The 17,019-nt window shown below is 41.3% G+C and overlaps 1 protein-coding gene across 4 annotated transcripts in view; it reads left to right on the top strand.

Moving 5' to 3' along the window:
• The window catches only part of DKK2 (dickkopf WNT signaling pathway inhibitor 2), a 148,232-nt gene that overhangs the window by 96,594 nt on the left and 34,619 nt on the right, over window positions 1–17,019 (top strand). For 3 of the 4 annotated variants that reach the window (XM_058838998.1, XM_058838997.1, XM_058838999.1), the window contains one exon: window positions 11,130–11,338. In XM_058838998.1, coding sequence (XP_058694981.1) covers window positions 11,204–11,338 — 135 coding nt within the window. In that variant the 5' untranslated portion in view covers window positions 11,130–11,203. Of the gene's footprint in view, window positions 1–10,565; window positions 11,339–17,019 lie in introns of those variants that run through there. The other variant, XM_058838996.1, reaches the window with a different exon arrangement.

Below are 17,019 nucleotides of genomic sequence, written 5' to 3'. Positions count from 1 at the left end.
TTTCTCTTGAGTTGTATATGGTGTTCTCTCAAAAGTGACTTAGATTGTCACTCCTTTGGTTTGTTAGACTTTTTATATCCCTTTCTGAAAAATACCTCTGAAAGCAACCATCTGGACTGCTTTGATGGTTTGTTGCTGACCATGTGGGTTGTGTGTGGTAGAAAATGAAAAGAACAGGCTCTTAGCCACTAATTAATAAATTGTACCATGAAATTTGGAAGGATGTTATTTCCACAGAGAAGCTCCCTGCTCCTGCCCCAGAGATACTGAATTGGTGATCATCTGTAAACTGGTAGGGACAGAGATAACGAAAAAACTCACATAATAAAACCTGTTGAATGTTAAAAAAAAATAACAAAACAGATACATTGGTAAACCCAAATTATTTTTTCTTTGATTATGCACAGAATCCCTGTGAAGAACGTTCTCTTGTTCATTTTTAGATAAAGTATTATAGTTTTATCAGAATAGTGTTTTTTGATATATAGAGGCATGGATATAAAAGATCTTTTCAATAAAGTTATACAGAATTTAAATATTTATGCCAGAATTGATGTTTTGTTTAATAAGAACTATGAGTAGACATTAGCACTTTAATTTTTTATTCATCATTCCCTTTGTTTCAATGTTGTGGGCTACTTACTGTTATTTCATGAAAAATTCCTAACCAAGGAAGACCAAGATTTAGCATGTATCATATTGGTTTTCATTTGGTATGTAAAAGTGGAGAGATTGCATAGCCTAGACATAAAATATGGGGTAGAAGTGAGATGTTTTTTCTCACTAGCAATCAAAGTCTAGGCAGGTACATAGAAGTAAAAAAAATGGGGAGTTGGAAAATATAAGTTAAACATCCAAAGTTGATCAGACGGGTGAGGAAAACCAGAGTCAATATATTCAGCTGCAGGTTTGAATGGTGTGAATGTCCTTGGGGACACCACCTGCAGTGCTGTGTCCATCTCTGGGGTCCCCACCACAGGAAGAACATGGACCTGTTGGAGCAAGTCCAAAGGAGAGGCCACCAAGCTGATCGGCGGGATGGAGCACCTCTCCTATGAGGAAAGAGTTGGGATTGTTCAGCCCAGATCAGTCTGTGATTCTGTGATTCTATTTAAACTCTTCTCACCCCCCATAAGTCGTACCTAGATTATTATCTGGTTTACTTTTTCATGTTGACTCTCTTAGTATTTACTCTGTTTCCCTATTAGATTTTGTTATCATCCTAATAATTTGAATTCTGCTGTTTTAATAATTAACTTTCTCTCTACTGATGTGTTATACAAATTGAGGTGGCTAGTAGCACCTTTTGCTACAGTCAATCTTTTCATGGGGATTCCAAAGCTATTATTATTGAACTGGGCAATATGAGTGATTTTAGTACCTTCTGTGTCAGGACAAAAGTTTATATTTTAGACTATGAACTAATGCTTCAAACCTCTAGGGAAGGATAAAGGATCAAGTCTGGACTGAAAGAATTAGAAACTTGAAATTAGAATAATTCTAAAACCTAACTTTTTCATGTTTCCATTAATTCATTATGTTATGCTCTGGAAAAAAAAGGAAAGTCAAATTCAAAGGCCAAAGTTCACATAACTTTCTACACACAAACTAGCATTTCATCTAGATTATACAGGTAAATAAAGTTGCATCTTGCTCCTAAGACATAAAAAACAAAGGTCAGATGATGGAAATAAAGGGAAAAACATGTAAGTCTGTTTGTTCTACATTTCTTGGCAGCTAATAATATATTCTGTATTCTGGTGCTTGTTATGTAGAAAAATAGAGCTGCCTATTGTGGATAACAGCAAGTAAGGCAAAGGACCAGTTTTGTTCCTTTTGTGACTCCATCCGTGTCAGTGCACTTAAACCAGGAATTCATTTAGCAGGGGTCTCTGAGTCACCAGCTCAGGTTCAAGTGCTAACTTTTAAGACCCAGAAAAGTAATGCTGAGTTGGGCTGGCAGAAAGGTTTGATTAACTCTTTAAGTCAGAAAACTCTGGGCCAGAGCAGGCTCTGGAGCACAGCAATAGAAAGAGCCAAGCCTTGGGAAGGAAGCTAAGGCTGAGGTTTACATAGTCATTGTCTTTGAATTACCAAAGGCCAGAGTGAGGCTGGGTTACCAAATGCTAGAATGGGAGTAAATTTAGATGCTCTCAGGTTTATTTGTGAAGCAAGCTCCCTTCTTGGTAGCAAACTGGGCTGCATACCAAAGAGGAGAGGCTCTCTTTTTTTCCCCTTCTCACCTTTATTTGTCATTTTCTTACACTGAGACAAAAATGGGGAAATAACTACAGCCAGAGAGGTGAGTATAAATATACATTGGCAAGAGGAAAATTGCAGCACATTGTTCTGACCTGTAACCATTGAGCTTCACGGTCGCTGTCCATCACCTGTGCATCAAGCCAGGAATTAAGCCTGCATAGTTCACTAAATGGCTTCTTCAAAGATTTTAGGGAGAAAAATGTACTATAATCCTGCTTTATTTAACATCTATATAGACAATGTCTTTGAAAAATTATGGACTGAACTCCTTATTTTATTGCTGCCCACTTTTAGTGATAGATCAAAGAGATGTATCTTTAGTGCTACCTTGAGGTTCTTTTTTTCTCTCCTTTGCAAGCAGAAAAATCAAATTTGTTGTATAGCCTGTTAGTAGGATGAATTTTGATTTAATTTGCTACTATTTAATGAACTAACCATTCAGTGTAAATTCTTATATTGTGGACAAGGAATTTCTGCCCTGTCATATTATCTCCTGATTCTAAAGCGATGTACTTGTGCTACAAAAAGTGGGGGGATGAGGGGGAGTGGGATGTGTAAAGAAACTTATTTTAATATATTTGTCTCTTTATGTTTTAGTTTTTTGAAATAAAGATGATGTAAATTGAACAGTGATAAAGAGAAGGAATCAACCTCAATTATTTACAAAGCAGAGAGTCTGCTGTAACCCTGAGAGTGGGATATTTATTACAGCCTCTAGATACACCATCCTAGCTCCAAACCCATTTATTTAAGGTAGGTTAGAAAGCCAATATGAACGAAGGTAATTTTGCATTTGGTCTTCTATACAGTCTTCAGCTGTGATGGCTGAAGACAACATGAAAGCTGTTTATCAGACAACATGAAATAAATGTAATAAACAACAATCAGTTTTTTCAGTCCTTATTATAGCTAAGGTTGCACAATGGTTTCCATTCTAACCCTTTTCAACCTCATATTTTTCTACTGCTTTCATTCCAGAGAAGGGAATTTTCCTTACGGTTATTTTTCTTTGGAAAGTTTGAGTAACTTGGCTCAATATTGCTAAAAATATTGCAAAGAAAATGGGTGTATGTAGACTTGCTAATTATAGATATTTTTCTTGTTTTAACAACTCTTCAACGTACGCAGCTGGGGGAGGGAGAGAGGCTGAAATTTCAGCTATTTCCATATCAAGCCAGCCATCTTTCTGAGCTACCGCGAATCCATGTTTTGGTTTGTGAGTTATGATCCTCTGGAAAACCACGTGCTGAGCATTCCCAATGTAGCCCACATACATCCTCCCCACAGCTCTTGGTGCTGGGGAAGCTCTGATGGGGCCAGCAGCATTCCTGCTCACACACACGGCAGGAACATGGGGAAATACTGCCTGGCCATTGCTGCTCCTCTTGCTCCGCACGTGTGGCTGCTCCGTCAGCTCCCGGTGTGGAGACTGGGGGATTTAGTTTGTAGCCTCCAAGGGGTGGGACCTGCACCTTCATCATGTTTCACTGAAACTTTCCTTTTGGAAAGAACTTCTTTTTCAGATCAGTCCTAAAATACATGCAGCTTTGGGAGTATGGATGGGTGGCATTTAGTTCACTGATGTGGTGAAGGTGCTTTGAAGAAAATAATGAAATAGCTTGAAATAATTGAAGATGACCTATTATTGCATTGGCTTTTGAAGCAATGTTTATAAATGGTTATTAATTTTGATGGGCTGAGAGTGCTTCCCTTTGCTTTGTCATCCTTCCAAGAAGTTGGTTATTCCCACTCCAAAGGGTTAATTGTGGTCAGAGAGGCTGATTGAAATCCTGGACTGAGAGCAACCAAGCTAGTCACAGCACACTGTGTTGTGAATTAACTCTGACACCGTCCTGGACTGTTTTAATCAGGAAACAGAGTTATTTATGAGGAATAACTGTAACATTCAGTACTAATCTTTTTCAAAAAATATCAGCAGGAGAAAAAATATAAATAAGGATTTCAAAACAATTTTATTGCATCATTTGCCTTCCTGCTCACAAGGAGCATGGTGTTAAGAATTAGACCCAAAAATACAGAAATCAAAGGATGTGATATTTCTCCTCCTGTTTCCATGCCCGGGGTTGCACGCTGTGAGCCTGCCTCTCTCCAGGCTGCGGTTGTGCCTCCTGCTCGGGCTGCAGCTGGAGCCACCCGTCGCGACTCAGCCGGGTCAGGCGGCAATTACACCGGTGGCTGTGCTTGCTGACAGTTTTGGGGTGAGGCAAACCTTTGGAGAGGAAGAGGTGAGCTGGGACTGCTTGATGGGGCCAGGCACGACGTCAGCAGGGGGATGCTCCGCAGCCGGCATCAAGCCCCTGCCAGGGTGTTGTGGTGGCAGCCCAGCGAGTGCTGGCTGGCCTGCTCTCTGTGTTGGAATGCCACCCTGCAGGGCACCGACAGCCTGTCCCACCGCACACACATGTAAGGGATGAAGGCAGAGGAGGAGGAGGAGGAATTTTACTCCTCCGGCCATCTGTTCCATCACCTGAAGTGGGGTCTCCACAGCTCTCTTGGCTCTCAGGGTTGTGGCTGCAGCTTCCACACACCATCTGTCAAGAGGGAAAGAGGAGGAGGAGCAGGGAGGCAGTTTCTGGGGCAGGAGTCCCACCTATGGACTCCAGTGCAGCATGGCATGAGCTCTACTGAGTTACCCTGATAGTAATATAGAAATGTGACCTGTGGAGAAGGGGTTTGTGGCGGCTATGGGCTGTATTGCTGTGGATTTCTGGACACCCATGTCATGGCTTCTGGCCCTAGCTTGTCCTCCAAGTGCTTTGCTGGAGCCACAGTCCCAGGCCATGAGACATTTGGTGGAAGTGCTGGAGTGAGGGAATCCTGTTGCCCTTGGTCCCCATTCCACCCACTACCAGTGTCTGCACACTCTTACCCTTTTACTGCTATGAAAGCCTTATCTGTTGAGAGGGTTTGGTTGTGAGCTAAATATAAAAATGGTGAAAAAAGGGAATCAATGAACCCAAAAGTCATCCCCAAGGAGAGAGGGAGAACAGAGGGGAAAGAAGATCCTTAAAGGTACTTAAAATGTAAATATATTTATATGTTGTTGAGCTTTACCCTTAGTAAAAAGTAGTTATTGTTTAATGGTCCTGATTGAATTTTTTAGTCAGAAATTAAATAAAAAAGAGTAGGCCCCAGAAGCAATGCTAGGAGAGATTTGGCCATATCCAAATTGTTAGAGTTTATGTGAGGGGCAATGGAAATGCAGTGCAGCTGGTAAACCTAAAAAATAATAACAAAAAACAATATACCTCTGTGTAATAGAATGTCTTTTGTATGACAAGTATTCCTAAATGCTTTATATAAAATTAAAAACAGATTTAATTTGAAGAACAGGTAAATTTGTTTGTTTAAGGGAAAGCAAAACAGGACATGAGACTTAACTAAAGCTGGTGTAAATCAAAAAGGGTTCAACTAAAGTCACATGTCTTAAAATGTAGATGCTGTAAAATACACAGGATTGTAATCAGGCCCAAAATATTTAGCATCTACAATGTGTAATTTTCCCCTTTGGGGGAGGTCAGGTAAAGGATCTCCTCATTACATTCTATTTCCATTTTGCCTTTAAATTGAATTTATTAATTTCTTGTGTTCCATAATTTCTTGCTTTTGTCTTGACTTCTGCTATATTATGCCCTTCCCAAATATTTCATCTTTTAAAACTTTCAGAGTCAAAGGAGGGGGAAGCAAGAGGACAAAAGGTTGATTTTCTTTTCCATGTGTCTCCTGACACCCTCCCCCCACCAAATCCTATTCTCCTCCCAAGAAAAATGAAAAAAGACCTACAATTAACTTAGTGGAACTCTCTGGCAAAGAACACCAAAGAGACAGTAAAAAAGGAATTAAGGTATTGATATTTTTGAATTAAAATTCTCCAAATTTAAATAAATTTTATGTGTTTTTTGTCAAGAATAAGTTGTATAACTGGAAAAATTCTACAAAACCTTTATTTGCTTAAGGCCACTCAATTCTCTCATTAAATCTATAAACAAGCTTAATTAAAAGAAACACCAAAGCATTTGTGAAATAGAAGTATGTCTTTGAACCATTTAAAACTCCAACATTTGTTCAGGGTATGAATACCTGGTTAAGAAATTAAGAGAATCTCTGTGGTGTGTCTCCTCTCCATGGGTGCAAATGAAACAAATGAAAATGTTTGCCCTATGTTTCATACAGGAAACATGCTAGTTTAACTCCGAAGAGACACAAATTTATTTCTGTATTGAAATAAATATGTTTTTTTTATCATGGAAGGAGGACTGACCACTTGTGGCCCGCTGATGTAGTTCTCAGTGTTTGCACTGGAGGTCTCACTGGCATTTAATGAACGTGGCCCTCTCGGCTGTCAAGCTTCTGTGCCTGGGTTGTAACTAGCTCAGCCTCTCCTGCCTGCTGGAATTCTTAGTAGGAAGAAACAACAGTTAATGTGGAACATACCCTGAGTTGAGGGATAAGTCCCATCTCTGGAGGATCCCAGGAAGATTTGGTTTATGTATGCAATGGTGAGGAGCAGATTCAGTCCCTGTAGGATGGTACTTGGTGAGAGATTTCTCATGACCTTGCCACACGTGATGTAGGATTTGCCATTGACTCGTTATTTTGGGGTAGTGCTGCCTCTGTTATTCTGTATGGTTACTTGCAAAGTGTCCCTTTGGGCACAAAATACTGAATTGCTCTGGGTGGTTCGACTAACCACACACGAAGTATGTGGGCCTTAGCTTCTCCAGAACAGGCATCCAAACTTAGTTGAGAACTTAGAGGTAAACTCTGTTTCTGTGTAATCTGTAGTGTGACAACTTCTGCTCAGTGTACTCCGTGCACTTGGCCATGTTTTTTTGTGGCTGGCTCTCTGGTAGAGGAGCCCCATGGAGAAACACGATGTGCCCCGTGGCATTTTAATGTTTTAGAAGTTCTTGATGATTCTCAAAACCTAGGTTGCAGTGGCGTAGTAATAAATCTTAAAAGCAGAGATGCTTCGTAATATTTTTGCCTCCATACTGTCTTTTTTAAGTGGATATTGTGAAATAAGTCTGTGTACAAACTCTCAGGTACATCAGGGCTGCTGCAATGAGGAGCACAGGAAGTTCACATCAGTGTGGAAGTCTGTATTTGACTGGTTTGAGGTAGAAAAGGCACTGGTTGAATGCTAGTTAAAAGTGGGGGGGAAAAACCAAAACAGACAACACCCCATCAAACTATGAAACAGCTTATGAAACTTATGAAACAACTCTATGAAACTATGAAACAGTATACCCATGTATCATGCTTTTGTTAGAAGGAGAAGAATAAAAGCTCCTTCCCAACACAGATTTAGTGTTTTGCCCATCTACTTCTGCTTTCTGTGGTCTTGAGCATCCTGTTGATCTGGCAACAGCTGCCCTGCAGTGAAATGGGTTGTTTCTTCCCCTGGACAGAAATGTCTACCAGGGTAATCAAGCAAAACCTGTTCCCATTTCCTGAGAGATGCTGCAAAATATCTTCCCTTCAGAGCGGTGAGTCACAAGATAGGTCTTGCCCTGTTGGGAAGTTACCCATTTCTATTCCTACAAAATATAAATTACTGCCTGAAAACTTAGCTGAATACAACTGACTGATGAACTTCATACTTCACTGAATCTGGACTGATTGACAAAATGAGTTTGGGGCACCTGAGATAGCTGAAAAGCTTTGATCATTCCTTCCCAGTTTTCTTCAAATTTCTAAGTGTTATGGATATACAAGATCTTTGTTATTTACATCCAAAGACTTCTAATGTGGCTTGCATTTTCCATTTATTTACGTAAGTAAAAATTTTAATAAGGTATTAACAGTCATATATTTAATTAATGTAGACTTACTATCTGATTTCTATCTGATCCTTTAGGTGCTGTGTGCCTCTTTTAAAACCACCCGTGTCTATTTATTTCAAGAAGATCTGTATGATATTTGCATGAGGTCATTGTACTGTGTTTTTATTGTCATGAATTCTCTTTGCATGTCTCATCAAATTATTTTGTTCTCTTTGTAACCTTCTCTTATTCCAAGAAACTCTGGTGGATAATACTCTACCACTGACTTTAAAATTTTGTTCTCCTTCCTGGGTAAGAGAAACACAGGTGAGATAAAAGTTTTCCATGACATTACCTATTAGAGCTTTTCCTGTGAGCATGGATAGCTGTTTGCTTTTGGGTTTGGGAGGGCTGAAACACCATGAGAGATGGGTGTTAAAAGCCAAGTCACAAACAAAAAAGATTGGTTGATATCTGTTTCCTGTGAAATTACAAATTGTTTTCTGATTTTTCAAAAACATTTCCTTAAAAATGTCTTCGAGCATTAGCGAGGATGAAGTCAGAAAGGTAATTTTAGTTTATTTGAAGCTGCACAAAGGTATAAAAAAATGAAATGCTGTGAAGACAAACTTGGGGTTTTTTTTTCATTCCTTCCTATTTACCAAGCTGTGTAAAAAAAAATAAAATTCGGAACCTAAGTTTTTGAAATCAAGTTGAATAAAATTTCTTCCAATTTCAAACCCAGTAAACATGAACTTACCTGAAGCCTGAATCAGAGCAAGTGCCATACTCTGTAGAAGAGTTTAAAACTCGGTCTTGGCACTGACATGTCATTTCAGTTGTTACTTAAAAAAAAATAGTAGTAATCCCCTAAAGTAAGAGATCATTTGGTAAGGGAGATAAAAAACCAAAGACTTTCCCAGGAGATGGATTTAAATCCTCTCAAACAATTTTAAGATTTGAGCTGTGGATAAAGACACATATGACTCCATTCTTGACAAGATGCTCTGTTTAATATAATACAACCCATGAGGTTGGGACACGTTGCTAGCAGGCACATGACACTAGCTAGTCGACACTTGAAAAACCTTATCCGAGGTGGTGTGGCTCCTGGGGCATTCCTGCACAGCTCCCAAGTCCCCAGCAGGGCTTCTGCTCACTTCGAGGGAGCAGCAGCACTGGAGGCCAAAGCGGTGCTGGCTCCTTTCTGGTTTTTCTTGCCTTGGCAGCTGCCATTTGCACAGCAGTTGATTCAGGATAAATGAAATTTCAGAGTGCTCATTTCTTGTTCTCCCCCTAGCTATGTAAAGGGCTAGAGTAAGAGGAAATGCTTGATAGATTAGAGGAGGGACCCTCCGGAAGAGGGGAAAAGCATCAAAATTCTCTCCACCGTTTCCAGACAAGGTAATGTGCATAACAAGAACATGTGGGACAGCAAGAACGCTGTTCTCTTCACCATCTTTTGTTCCCTCCACCCCACTTTCACATGTCCAGGGGAAGCACAAGGGCTTGTAGCTGCTCCATGGCAGTAACCGAGTACCTCATGGTGATGTTCTCTGCTTCACTCTAGATCTTTTGCAGGGAGAACTGAAGAGCTGTACCTTTCTGCTAATTTTATGCTCTGTGTTCGTGTATACCTTCCTGTTTCTGAAACGCATTGTTTTGGTGCTGCGGCGAGGTGATGTGTTGTATTGTATGGATGTAGTTCATAGTACTGGAGGTTTTATTACAATCGGATGTGTGCTCGTGCCAAGGAAATGGAGAAGGAAGTGTCTTGGGTTGATGGTGGCACTGTGGGTTCTGAGAAGGGTCAGGTGTGGGAGAGTGCAGCGCAGCCTTCTCGGCTGGACGTGCCCTTAACTTGGGCGGCGGACGTCGCTGGCTCGGGCAGCAGGTTCGGCAGGATTCGCTTGCCGGCCTCGAGCCCTCCCATCTCTGCGGGAATGACGGGCTTTGCGCGTCCCAGCGTTTCGGGGAGCTGGAGCACCTCGACACGCGTCGTAGTGCGGCAGCCCGGTGTCGGGGAGGGCGCCCGGCGGGGCTGAACCCCCGAGCGGGGCTGGGCACGACAGGAGCCGCAGCCGGGAGCGGGGCACGCCCGGCCCGGGCTGACCCCGCCGGAGAGAGGGGGAACCCGCCAGGCTGGGGGGAAGGGGGACCGAGGGGACGGGAGTCGCTGCGCGGTGTGTCCCCCCCGAGGATGGGGATTGCGGGCTGCGGAGGGGCCAGCGAGAAACTTGGAGACCACCGAGTGCGAGGGGCAGCAGCGCAGGAATCCCGACGGAGGCTCTGCCTCCTCTCCCGGGTCCCGGGGCTCCCGCCGCCAGTGGGGCCGGTCCTGGGGCTCCCCCGCCGCCGGGTGCCCAGAACCCCTCGGCCGGGCTGCAGGAGGAGGAGGAGAGGAGGAGGAGGAGGAGGAAGAGTAGGAGGAGACCGGGCGCTTTCACTCCTGCAGAGGCTGAGGCAAAAGACAGAAAAAGGAGGAGGGGAATAAAAAGTAAAGAGGGGGGAGAGAGAGTGAAAGAAAACTAAGCCCAGCTTTTGCCGGTGCTGCTTGGATTGGATCTGGTTTGAGTTTCCTCTCTGCTGGCTTGAGCAGCAAGAGAAGGAGGAGTGGGGGGAAGTAACTCGCTCACTCTTCCTCTGAAGCTTTAGCAAGCGTGCTGCTGCCTGCGCTGGAGGGGAGCTGCCCGGGTGCAGCTTTCTCGCAGCTTATTGCTCTCAGTTTCTAGAGAACTGCCTGGACTTCTGAGGACCTGGAGGAAAGAGACATCAGAGACCTGATAGTTCTCACTGCCTATAGACTTGACACATGTTTTTGTTTTTTTTCCTAGGGGATTCTTTTTAAAAAGTATTTTTCTCCCGTGTCTCAGAACAGCAGTTCCTTGAGTGGCTTTGAAATCTATTGCTTCCTTAACAACTTTGGGAGATATTTTTAAAAACTTTTTCCCCCCTCTTCTGTTTTCATTGCCAAAAAAAAAAAAAAAAAAAAAAAAAGGAGAAAAAAAGATAATCCTTTTGGGGGAGGGGAGATGATCGTGCTGATGTGGAATAAGTGCTCCTGCTGTCTCCTCTTACTAGCCGCGGTCCTGATCGTGGAGAGCTCCCAGCTAGACAGCTCCAGCTCCAAGGTGAACTCCATCAAGTCCACCCTGATGGGGGAGGCTCCAACTCAGGCAACCAACAGATCTGCAGGCATCCACCAGGGACTGATGCTTGCTAGCAGTAAGAAGGGCAAAATGCTAGAGCAGATGGGAAAACCTCCCAAGCACTATCACCGGCAAGGAGAGGTAGGACATCACTTCATTGCTCAAGTGTCTGTCCATCTGTGTGCTGTATGTAAATAATTGCTGGTCTTCCCCCTCACATTGTTTACAGAGCTTTAATGTGCTAAATTAATTAATTTACTTCCTTGGGCTTGCCTGGGACAATATAATCTCATAATAGGTTTTAAGAACTGTGCAAGTGGGAGGTTTAAACCATTCATTTTTCTCTGTAGGGTTAATAACTGATGGAAGTGGAAGAAAGAGCAATCTAACAAACTATCATCTTCAGCATTTCTTTGTTTGATTCCTTCTGTCAGAAGCAAATCAAGAAATTTCTTCTTAACTCTCAAGGTAGTAAATGAGTTGAATTTGAATAGGTGAGGAAAACTTGTATGTGAAGTTAATATTTCACAGCAGTGTAACAAACTTGGTTTTAGAAATCGCACCTGGCAAGTTGATCTCTGGTATCTGGGTGACAATAAAGAAGCATGCCCTGTGGTCTAGTTAAGATGCAGTCATTTGTGTAATAAGACAGGAAAAAATTCAAGGTTCCTTGTCCAGAATACGCTCCAGTGGTTGTGGAAGTTTTGTTTGGTTATGGGAGTTTGAATGTAAAGAAGATAGAAAAGGTTATAGGAAAAAAAAAAAAAAAAAAAAAGAGGGTTAAGGAAAAAAAAAGATCCTGACTTTCTTGTGCAGTCTTCTTTCCTCTTTACCCTGCCCAGAAACTTGGAAGTCTGATAGAAAATAATCTTAATTCAGCTATTTTTGTGCTAAGCTACAAAGCAGCGTTTTAAGCCATCAGTCCTGCTCTTCCCTCTCAAGTCTTGACTTGGATGGTATGAATGTTGCGTGTTGTGATGTTGAAAGAGGTAGACTTCTTCAGAAAATATAGATTTTATTGGGTATTATTAGTATCTCTAAATACAGCTGCTTTTCATAAGCAGCAGTGTAGCAGCAAGAGAGCTGCCAACATTCAGCACTAAAAAAGGCAAACTACTCAATGCCTGAAGGGTCTGTACTTGCTTTAATTTTCCTTATAGCATCAGAGAAGCTGCAAATTCAAGTAATCCACTGAATTTTCTGAAGTGTTTCACATCAGCTTCCTAATAATTGAATGTTATAATTTGGTTTTGTGTGCAGGCATAGTAACATAGTAACATAGTAGTGGTAGTTTTGATTTTGTGTGTGAGAAATTTGTTTTTAAACTCCTCCAAGCTTTCTTTCCCTAGCCACTCAACTGCTTTATAATTTACCCAGAATTTGGTTGCCTCTCCTTACCTCTAAGCAAAGTTTAGCAAGAGATGCTGTGATGAAGTTTCTTATTGCTAAAGTACTGTGCTCTTTTCTAATTCACATTTTACTAACCAGTATTATATTACTATGTTGAATCACCTTGAGGGGATAGAGGTGCCCAATGCACCTTCTTATATGTTCTCCCTGGATTTTCTTTTGTTTTCAAGATATTCACAAAATGTCAAAATACAGGTCCTCCCTGTATTTAGGTCCTTCCCCCACTGAGTGTTATCAGTCTCATGAGTTTTGTGAGTCTGTGCTGCCCAGCCTTTGCCTTTTGGGGAAGTCTCGCCACCGTCCCCTGTGTACAACATCCTCAGCGCTTCCCTGTGTATTCAGCACAATGTTGAGAATAATTGATTATGATTCACCCAGCTCCTGAAAAACAATTTGTGCTCCCCACCAGTTGTATTTGCAAGATTTGCCCCTAATGTGCCTGCCTGGACTGGAATTTTGAGGCACTCCTAGCTACTGGCATGAACTCACAAGGCACACTTCAAGTGAGAGACAGCACTGTAAGTATCTGTAGTGGTAGAAGAGACATCATGCATGTTAAGATTTCATGTTGGTAGCATAAGCAAAGACCCCTGGAGAACTGGTGGCTGTGACTCCCAGGGAGTAAAGCCTGACCTTCCACCAAGGGCTGTCAGCACTGAATTTACCTTCTCTCCCTGAGATTCTGTCCCCAGATCCTGCATGGTCTCACACAGATGTAAGTGAAAATGACACAGATTTGCTCCCAATAATTCTAGATGCTGCTTTTGGCCATCTGCCCAAAGCAGCACAGTTGATGCAGAATTGCAATAAAAAGAAAAAAAGAAGGGAAAAGACAAGGAAAAGAAAATGAAAGAGAGGGAAGAAAAGAGATGAAAGAGAAGAGAGAAAAGAAAAAAGTAAAGAAAAGAGAAAGATTATCTTTTGTGAAAATGTTTTCTCTTTGGTGATACTTCCAGCTGTAGGGCTGGTAAGCCGCTGCGTTTTTTTAACAGCATTGTTACGCATATTGACCAATTAAGACACGACATTTCCATAATCTTTTTTGAAGTACTCTTATTAGGTTAGTGCTTAATTTGTTTAGATTACAGGACTTTGCACTGAAGTTTACCATGCCGCTTGCAAAAAGCAGGCCTATACTTTTCTTCCTAAAAAAATCTGTTGAACTAGTAGAATTTGTAAAGTCTAGATAGTAAGAGTATCTTTTATATCTTGGCAACATTAGATGGTGAGTTGAGTGCCTTCTTTACAACAAGGAAATAGATTTAGTAAGGCCAAGGATATGCAAGTAAAAGAAAAAATAATAGAATTTTGCTGTTGTGAGGGTTCTGAGCTGTGCTTTCAGCTCTGCACATACCCGTGGTGGAAATCCCCAAAACTGATGAAAGGACCATCAGCCTACAACCCATTTGCTTTTCAATTATGTTAATTCTCAGGACTAGGAGCAACTTTGGAGTGTTTAATCAGCAATAAATCAACCAATACAATAGTTCATGGCTTATCTGGAGTGTTGATGTTTTTCAGCTGGTAGTTACAGTGCTTCTGCCCAGAAAGGGAAGATCCAGCACTCTTTCGTCAGGCAAAGTTCCAGTTTAAATTAATAAAAATACTCACATGAGCAAAGCAAGCTGATACAGCTTGCAAAAGAGACTAGCGGGGCAAATGTGGATTTTAGTAAGACTTAACATTTTTATATCTTTCTGAGGAATATTATTTATTTTCTGTTCTATTCCCTTTACTGCCTTGGATCAGCAAAGAATGAGAAGTACTGATGTGCTAAATTGGTGAGATTTCATTCTCTTCACTTTTCGATATTGTCACTGTTGCCTTTCCTTTTCTGTAAACTGTTAATGTTTCCCCATTTTCACAGAGAATCAGAAAGTATCTCCAGCATTTGCCCAAGGGAAAAATATGCTCAAAATTGTACTGTGCAGTGCATGCTAGTCTAGGTTATTTTGCGGGGTCAGGATTATATACTGTCAGCTATTTGTTTCCTTTTAAAACTTGATTTAAAGAAATGCTTCTAGGGACATCCAACACCTCAGTTCTGTGACCTGTCTGTGAAAGTGTTCTGGATATGTCCCCTCTCCAGGTAAAATGATACAGTGAATGGGGTCATGATTGACAGTGAAGATTAATTTTTCGGTATGTTAGCTATTACTTCCACTGTGTTTGGTCAAGGTCTCCCACATGAGTGCTCTAGCTCGACTATAGAGATACAACCTGCAAGTAAAAATAGAACATAATGTATGGTGCCTGTAAAGCATAACCATTCCACAGATTCTTGGTTGATGACTTTGTAGGCTCTTCAATTCACTTCAACATCTTTTAGCCTTCTTGCCTCTGGCTTTTAGTCCCCTCTCTCTGAGACGTGTCTCCTCCATCAATGCTGGGGTTTGCATGCCTTCACACTCAACCACCTTTAATGATCTGGTAGGCTGTGACCTACCAGGCTTTATTTCCAGCTATTTTCCTTCTTTAATCTATGGCTGCTATTATCTTCTCCCCTTCCAACCTCCTGGCCACAAGCTGTTGTTTCAGCTCATTCTCCAGCAAGATATGTCTCTCAGTCCCTTTGTCACTCTGCTGCTGCATAGCCGTTTGGGTTTGTGCTTCCCATCGAGACTGTCCCTTCCCCATGAACATGATGGGAACAATAGCAGTGAAGGGAAGAACTGGAACATCCAGTAGAGGGAACTGGCACATCTGTGAGGCTGACAAAGAGATAATGAGGTCTGGAAAAGGGAGAGAGGAGTGAAAAGCTGGGACAAATTTCAGTGCTGCAGAAGCACAACAGACAGCTATCAGATAAGCCTTAGTATTCCAAATGCACTCAGTTTAACGTTAAAGATGTGTTTATTTTTTTAAAATTCCATTGCAGCTTGAGCTAAGAGGTTCAAGACCACAGAAGCCAAACCAAAGAGGCATTTATTCAAATTACTAATTTGATACTGATCTCATACCTATTAATGCATGGACATACATATGTTTCTTGGACGGGACATACTTACCCACAAGGACTTGCTAGAAAATGTTTGGATGATGCTTTGTAGAGAGTAAAACAGCATGAGATGTAGTAATTGAATGCAGTGCCCTGACAGTGTTACAATAAAATGTACCAAAGACACCAAAAATGTAACCACAATATCTTAAATAGCTAGCAACCAAGGCAGCAAAAATTATTTCTTCATGGGATTAAAATTAAATTAATTAAAATAACTAGAAATTATGTCCACTAATAGTTGCCTTCTTTTTTTTCTTTTTTTTTTTTTTTTAATTAAAGAAAAAATACAGAATTGCTAAATCTGCAGAGGCCACCAGAGAATTAATTCTTTGCTCTTGTTGTTTCGGGTTAGAAATCTGGGTGACATACTGGTTTACTAGCAGCAGTCTTGCTAAATAACATACTGGCTTCTCTCTTAATTGCAAAAAGTGGGGTGCAGAGGTTATTATTTCCTTTCTGGGTCATGCTTGGTGTCCCCTTCAAATTGTTATTATTAACGGACATAATAACATAGAGCAAAAGCTCTTATAAAGTACTTTTCTACAAGTATTTCCTATGAGCTTTGCAACAATGCCTAGAAAACTTCTACAAGTCTGATGTGCTGCTGGGTGTGCAGTCAGTTTCTGTATGGAAAGTCTGTCAGAGCTTAATGACAGCACAAAAGATGATGAAGCATGATTACATTTTCCACTCAGAAAAGTGAGTCTTATTAACTCATTGTGTTTGATTAACTGATGCTTTGCAGATGCAAATATAGCACGGGTTTAATTTTGACTTTAATTATCTCAACACCGGATGTATCTTGCAAGCACTTCATATCTCATGGCTTGTCAATAGAGCCTTTGGTCCTTTTACACTTGTACTTACAGAGGCCTCACCCTAGAAATGCTGTTCAGGAGGAATTTAGCTCTGCAAAGGAGGAGCCCCGTGAAGCTTCTGCTTCTGTTTGGTTTTCTTTTCCAGGATTTATATGTCTGCTACATTTTTTAAGTATATCCAAACAAGTTTTATATACACATAAAAGTGTTAATTTGGAGAACACCTTCAAAGCAGAGAGAGCTTCCCCTCCTGCGTGTGCTTGCCAAGGTCCCTATCAAGTTCACGCGACCTCCTGCGTGCACACACTTGTTGTGGCTGGCAGGAATCAGGGTGTGGTGGGACACACCTGGGGGCAGCAGTCCTTGCTTGGCCCATCATTGCCATGGGGCTTGTCACCATGTCCTGTCCTGATGGAGCTTTGTGTTGTTTTTGGCACAACAGTAATGAAATGTTTATGATGGATTTAAGGAGCTGAAGTTTGTTTGACACCACAGACATGGTGGAGAAAGCTAGAAGCCACTAGCTTTTCCAGCACTAGTAAAATTCCAAGTGTATTAAGAATTTTATATTTATTATTTTTTTTTAGTGAACT

This window comes from Poecile atricapillus, chromosome 4 (assembly GCF_030490865.1).
Source record: "Poecile atricapillus isolate bPoeAtr1 chromosome 4, bPoeAtr1.hap1, whole genome shotgun sequence".
NCBI classification, from domain to species: domain Eukaryota; kingdom Metazoa; phylum Chordata; class Aves; order Passeriformes; family Paridae; genus Poecile; species Poecile atricapillus.
This window is presented reverse-complemented; position numbering and strand designations above follow the sequence as displayed.